The 7,084-nt window shown below is 39.0% G+C and overlaps 1 protein-coding gene across 2 annotated transcripts in view; it reads left to right on the top strand.

The window, feature by feature from the left end:
• Nucleotides 1-917: 917 nt before the first annotated feature.
• The window catches only part of HACL1 (2-hydroxyacyl-CoA lyase 1), a 31,198-nt gene continuing 25,031 nt past the window's right edge, over nt 918-7,084 (top strand). The window contains exons 1-2 of one of the 2 annotated variants that reach the window (XM_019474483.1): nt 918-1,016; nt 6,979-7,019. In XM_019474483.1, coding sequence (XP_019330028.1) covers nt 924-1,016; nt 6,979-7,019 — 134 coding nt within the window. In that variant the 5' untranslated portion in view covers nt 918-923. The remainder of the gene's footprint in view (nt 1,017-6,978; nt 7,020-7,084) is intronic. The other variant, XM_019474484.1, reaches the window with a different exon arrangement.

Below are 7,084 nucleotides of genomic sequence, written 5' to 3'. Positions count from 1 at the left end.
CGGGTGCCCGCGGGGCGGGAGGAAAGCGAGCGTGCGCGGCCGGACTCACCCTGGCGCCCCTGCCGTTCTCCCGGGGGCGGGCAGAGCGGGCGAGAAGGGCTTGCCCTGTCGCCCTGTGGGAAGGAGGGAGGTCCCGCCGCAGCAGCCCAGCCAGCGTGCCCGGCCCGGCCCCGCCAGGTCCCTGTGCCGCCGTGGGCAGGCGTGAGATGGTGAGCCCTGCGCGGCTTTCCCCCGTCCTTCGCTTACTTCTTCTTTCTTACGAGCTTGCGCCTTCCCGAGCCCGCCCGATGCCTCCGTTACCATTAAGCGATGCCGATCGCCCTCTGCGGCTATTCCTACGGCAGCTCCTCCTTTACAATTAACAAAACTCTGTGTTGTCTGTAGACTTGAAATGGTGCTGAACTGGCACGAAAAGGTAGTTCAGATGTAATAAAAATAAGCATAGTCTTTTCTTCGTCTGTAAGTTTCTTTGGGCATGGTACCATCCCAGTTGTTTCTTGGGGTCTCTTTTTTATTAATTCTCTGTGAAGGCATAGGAACATGAAATGATACCAGGAAATTTCAGAAGCTGACATACTGAGACAGGAAAATGTTGTAGCAGAGACATCCCAAGTAAGAAGTGGTCAGTAAAAAGCACTAAACATATGTTGACTGAGGAACTGGGCTGAACCGTTGTGAAAGCACTGGGTTTTGGAGGCCTATGGAGCAGTGGAACAGCTACAGAGCACTGAGCTGCAAATGCCATATGCCATTGTATACGTTTCCACAGTGACCTGTGAACTTCTATGTGAATATATATGTTGTTACAGTTTATTTTTAGACTGCTTGTATAGTTAGTATGATTGTGTTTGGCATGTGCTTACTAAAGTTATCTTTTGGAAACAATTCTGATTTAACATTTTTCTTTTTAGAATATTGAATACATGTTTGGCATTGTTGGTATTCCAGTCACTGAAATTGCAATTGCAGCCCAAGCAGCTGGAATAAAATATGTAGGAATGAGAAACGAACAAGCTGTAAGTATATATCTGTAGTAGGACCAATCCTTTCTTTTAACTGTTTTACAACAGAATGAAATCCAGTATATATTTTGTTACTAGAAATAACGTGATCTCTGAATGTTCCTTTAAAGAACCTGTAGAGAAGCAGTTAGTGTCAGTCTAGAATAAGGGAGAGCATTGGTGGATTGGATTGGGTGTTTCTTTTTGCCCTTCTTTCCCCACTTCCATTTTTGAGTGACCCCTCCTTTTCTAATAAGGGAATTGCAACTTTTTTCATTTTTAGATGCCTTTCTCCAATAAGGGAGAGAAGGAAGGATGAAAATAGGGAGAAAAAGAATTTGAACAAAGCATTCCAATACAGAAAGAAAAAATGATCAATTTTGTCTCCTTCAAGTAATATATTGTCAGGTTTTATCTGCCACTTTTTGGGAGGCTCACCCAGGTTTTTATTTTTCTGTAGTTTTCTATAGACTTTCCAATATACTTCTCCCTTAAATTTTTCTACTGTCACTTTCTTTTGCTGATGTCTTCCCTTCCAAATTAGGACAACATTATCATTCTCTCTCTAATTGATAGTATTTTAATTCCTCTTTTAGGACTTTCTTAGCTGCTACTTTCCTTTTTGTTTAGAAGGATATTTTACTTAGGAGCTATTTCCTACAGGCCTAAAAAGGTAGGTTTTTTTCCCTTGTCTCTGTTCTGTTCTTGCAGTGCCCAAAGAGGAAGGTTTTCCTGCTGATAAGCTTGTCCTGACTATTTTCAATAATTGCAATATATTTTTTTCCTTAACTGTGTTTTAAAAGCTCACCAAACAGCAAACTGTAGAAAGTTAAAATGCTTCTGAATGCTCAAAATCAAGCATGAACATACCCTTAGAGAGTCTTAATTGTATATATTTCAGCTTCATTGTCTAGGTATCAGAAATTAGACTCAAGCTCATTAGCGTTTTGATGTTAAGCCACTAGTTCTGGATTTGTTTGGTTTCCCCCAGTAGTAGCTCTTGAAGCATTCAGTAGTTTCTCAGGTGGTCTGAGGTTGAATATAATAACCTCAGGTTTATACCTCATTTTCAAGGATTGCTGCACAAGCTGGCTAGCTAGCTACTAGCTATTGCACTGCTAGCAAATGGACCATCAGGTGTCCGTACTCGGAGTTGCTCTACTATATTTGTCAATTTTCCATAACTGATGCCAACAAATAAATAAATTGCTTGATTATTACCTTACCAGGAGATTTTTTCTTGTGTTTTAACTTGTTTATGGATCCTGTCTGTCTATGAACACTATTAATTAGAATTTTACCACTTTTACAAGGAACTTCTAGTATTCTGGACCTGCACAGTACTCAGGTGCCTGTATTTTGCAGCAGTGTTCTTTTTCTGTTTTCCACCATGTAGTTCATAGGCTTCATGGATCGTCCCAGGTGTCAATAAAGTATTATAATAGTAGTTCTCCTAAATCAGGTGGTCACGAGCTGTATGTTTTTGCTGTCTAATCCTTAGATCCTTATATTGGAATGTGAGAATTTGCAGAGGAATGCATGTCTCTATGGAAAATCTGTAACATGAGAGAGGCAAACATATACAAATATGTTTAAAAGGTGTACTTGATTCCTTTGAAGGACAGGGAATTCAACACAGTCTTTATATTCCTGTAGGCCATTTAGCAACTGTTCTAGTTTTAGCTTTGGTTATTAACATGATTAAAATTAATTTCCTCATGTGTCTGTAATTAAAAGAGAAGATTGCTTTGCACTGCCAAGTGAGGTGCTGTCCTATTTTTCACTCTTTACTAGACTCTTTTCCGTTAGAGTGAAGAAGACAAGAAACATTCTGTTGTGTAAACCGTGAGATACTTTTGCTTAGGGGAATAACAATAACATGAAGACTTGTTTTAACATCAAAATGTCAGGGTTTCTCTTTGGGAAGTAGAAAAGGATGAACAAAGATATATGTGGGTTTTGTTTTGTTCTTTGTCCTCAGTGAAGAGCTAGAGTGATTGCTTGGCAGAGGAGAGGGTAAAAGGTTATACGCAGTATATTCACAATACACTTAATATTTACACGTCATAATTTTGTCACATGAAGACTTGTTTTAACATCAAAATGTCAGGGTTTCTCTTTGGGAAGTAGAAAAGGATGAACAAAGATATATGTGGGTTTTGTTTTGTTCTTTGTCCTCAGTGAAGAGCTAGAGTGATTGCTTGGCAGAGGAGAGGGTAAAAGGTTATACGCAGTATATTCACAATACACTTAATATTTACACGTCATAGTTTTGTCTAAGTTTATTAGTTGTCTGATCTGGTTGTGGAGGGTGTGTATACAGCTGCTTCCTTTATCGGTGAAGGCAGCCCTATATGATCTGAGATATATGGAAAACAAAGTTTTTTTTTTTCCAGGGTTGAGTTTCTGCCTCATTTCTCGGCCAGATGTAGTGAAAGTCCATAAAACTGCAGAATAAAGTGTTTGACTAGAAAGACCAGGTTAAAGCATGAAGTTAAAAGCTAAGTAGTACTACCAATATCCATTAGCTAATCTCCTGCAGCCTGTAACATGGCATAAGTTTGCTAGAAGCAGTTTAACCCGTGTCCCGTATGCCCCTTGAACACTGGATAGTTGTGTGGCAACTTGATAGGGGTGTGTGTTTTGTGTATCTGTCCCTGGGTAATTAGAGATTGCTGTGATTGTTTAGAAAACTGATAACCCAGGTCAGTTTTAAACTTCAAAAAACCCCTTCAAGACTGTTATATTCATTAACAACACACATTGCGAATCACAGAATAGAATCATAGAATCATTAAGGTTGGAAAAGACCTCTAAGATCATCAAGTCCAACCGTCAACCCAACACCACCATGCCCACTAAACCATGTCCCTAAGCGCCTCGTCTACCCATCTTAAATACCTCCAGGGATGGGGACTCAACCACTTCCCTGGGCAGCCTGTTCAATGTTTAACCACTCTTTCAGTAAAGAAACTTTTCCTCATGTCCAATCTAAACCTCCCCTGGCGCAACTTGAGGCCATTTCCTCTTGTCCTAAATGTTTAGTTCTTAATCTTTAATAATAATTACCACTACATATTCAAAGCAATCTCTTCTTGATAATCTTACCCTAAGTTAGTCGTGAGTATATAATGTGCTGGAGCTGGTACAGCGTAGTTAGCACGGATGGTGCTAGCTGTCAGGGGAATCAGACTCGAGAACCCTTCAATAAGGGCAGCTGGAACCAAAGCGGACATCTTTTTTCTCCACCCCTTAGATTCAAGATCTCTTTTTATAAGACATTTTGTTTTCTGAACAGATCTTACCCCTTGGCCTCCGTGCCTGGACTGTGGACCGTGCAGTGCTGGATGGGTGTTACTTGCCCAGGCCAAGACAGGTGCTTTATCCTGTTGCACATCTGTTGGTTGGGTTTTGTTCTTTTTTTTTTTTCCCCCCCCTCCCTTGCTTAGCCGTTGCTGCCTTTCCTAAAGCAAAAGCAGTGTCTTCCCAGATCTCAAAGTTGCATTTTTTCAGTGACCAGTAATTGGCCATCAGCAAGTTGCTTATTATTCTGGGACTGCTGCTTTAAACCTGTGTCCATATTTTCAAGGCCCGAATTTATGTTGTATGTCATAACAAAAGACATCATGTACCAAGCTCAGATTCATACAGCAAGTTCTCATAACAAGTTGATCACAAGCCCTACAGGAACATTTAGCATTAGGTACAATTAACATAAGGGCTTCAGGCCCTCTCCTAGGCATGGCAGTACTGTTTTAACTGGGCCACTGGGTACAAAAATGCTTAACTATTGTTTACTAGCTATGTTGTATTGCTTTGCTTATGTTTGAGTTGAAGACAGAATAATTGAATTAAACCCTGCTTAGTGTGCTTCTGCTTGTACAGGAGCAACAGACCTCTGCTTTGGCTACAGTTCAAACCCAGCACTCATGGGTGGTTGCAAACTTCGAGTTCAGTGCCTGCATTTGGACCCCTTGCATTTCTTCCTAATGTTGATTGTGGGTTTGGTGGTCATTGGCATTTTATATGCCTACATCCTTCTTGCCTGTCCGAGGAAAATAAGGATCTGGTTTCAGCTGATCAACTGCGTTGTGACCTTAACAGATAATATGAGTGCCATTACTCATGTTTTAGTGGTGGGGGTGCAAGGTTCGTAAGTAAAATGGGGTTTTGTTCTTACTGTTCACAGAAAAAAAATCTTTTAAGTATACCCTCAAAATTATTTATGATTTCCTCTCCTCTAAATACAGGTAGATTTAGTCATGTTGTTTCCTTGCAGAATGAAGCAGTAAAAGTTTTAATGGCAATGACTGTACATGAACCCAAATTCTATGTGCTGCTTTATTTTGCCATTCAGTTCTAAAAAATGATTGCCATGGAAACTCAACACCATGCTTTGAGCTCCATTAACAAGATTTTTAATAACACCTACTCCAAATATTTTAAACTTTTGCACACAGATATGTCATCAAATTGTTATCTAATTCTTGAATTATGAAAAGTAGAAAGAGATTTTTCTTGTCAACGTACTTTTTTGTCAACAATTCCCTATCCTAATGCTGCAAAGAAAATAAGGGCTGCTTATTATTCCTCTACTAAGCCTCATGTTTTCCTCAAACAGTTGGTCTGTATCTTTAGGAGCATGAGGATACTAAAGACAGTTTCTCCTTCTGTGTAATAAGTCTGTGTTTTCACTCATTGAAGCTGAGATTGCTAACGTGCTGTGTTACCTAGAATTATTCACAGGTTTGAGGAAAATGTATAGTAGCTTTGTAAACTTTTAGAAGGAGCTTTTGTGTTACTTATTCTTCTTACTACAGTAGTACTCAGATAAAACTAAAAAAAAAAAATCCCAACTCTATTTCAAAATGAAAGAGGCGGGCTATAAGGCCAGGAGCTTACTTTAAAAACAAAATCTTGCAAAATTACTTTTTTCCATTAAGTGTTAGAACTTGCTGTATTCAAGACAAAAGCATGAGAATATGAGGGAGGGAGTTGGCAATGTCACATGTGTGAATCCTTTGGAGTTCTCGGGTCGCCCGTAAGCTTCTGTTTCTACTTGATCGCATATTGTCTTGTTACCAGGTAAACTTTATATCTGAATGTTTAATATTACTACAGGAGTAGCATAAAAACATACTCCGTAATAATACTGCTGCTAAGCTATGTTAACACGTTGTAGGCATTACTTTTGTGAAAATTATTCAAAATGCAATTTTTCTTTAAAATGTGAAAGTAGCTAAAGCTAAGTGCGATACCAGAAATGGAGTCAAAAGTACTTCAGCAACTCAGCTTGTAAAAGATAATCCCTAATCTTCTAATGAATCTCTCCAGCGTGTGATTTCAACCTTTTGCTTAATTTCTGAAATACGATGAGTCATTCCAGTGATGGCTGGATTTCTGTTCGTTGCCTTTCTCTTGTAAATCCCTCTTCCATGTGAGTCTAGAAGGCAGTAGAAGGGAGAAGTTTCTTATGCTGTTCTGTTCATTTTGCTTCCCTGGTTAGGGGGGGTTTCTTTTATGTCGTCGTTTTTTCGATTTTTTAAATCATAAATATTCCTAATGTAATATCCTGGAACAACAGAAGCTTGAAATGTGGAGACGAGTTTTGAAATTTTTTTACGTAAGCCTTCATGAACGCACCTTATAATGGGGAGCGTGAAGGGGTACTTCTGCTTACATTTAAGCTCTAATGGTCAGGACAAAATCTGTCCCTGCTTATTTTCAGTATTTTTGTTGAAAGTTATGTACAAGATATCATGAAATGTATATATAATAACAACTGTATAATTAACTCCATGAACGCACCTTATAATGGGGAGCGTGAAGGGGTACTTCTGCTTACATTTAAGCTCTAATGGTCAGGACAAAATCTGTACCTGCTTATTTTCAGTATTTTTGTTGAAAGTTATGTACAAGATATCATGAAATGTATATATAATAACAACTGTATAATTAACTCCAATATTTTCAATAGGCCTGTTATGCTGCATCTGCTGTTGGATATTTGACTGGCAGGTACATTCCACATTTATTAATGTTTATAATAATATACTATTAACTGTATTAGACTCAACAGGTAG

The sequence above is a fragment of the Aptenodytes forsteri genome, unplaced genomic scaffold, assembly GCF_000699145.1.
Source record: "Aptenodytes forsteri isolate BGI_AS27 unplaced genomic scaffold, ASM69914v1 Scaffold9, whole genome shotgun sequence".
NCBI lineage: Eukaryota > Metazoa > Chordata > Aves > Sphenisciformes > Spheniscidae > Aptenodytes > Aptenodytes forsteri.
This window is presented reverse-complemented; position numbering and strand designations above follow the sequence as displayed.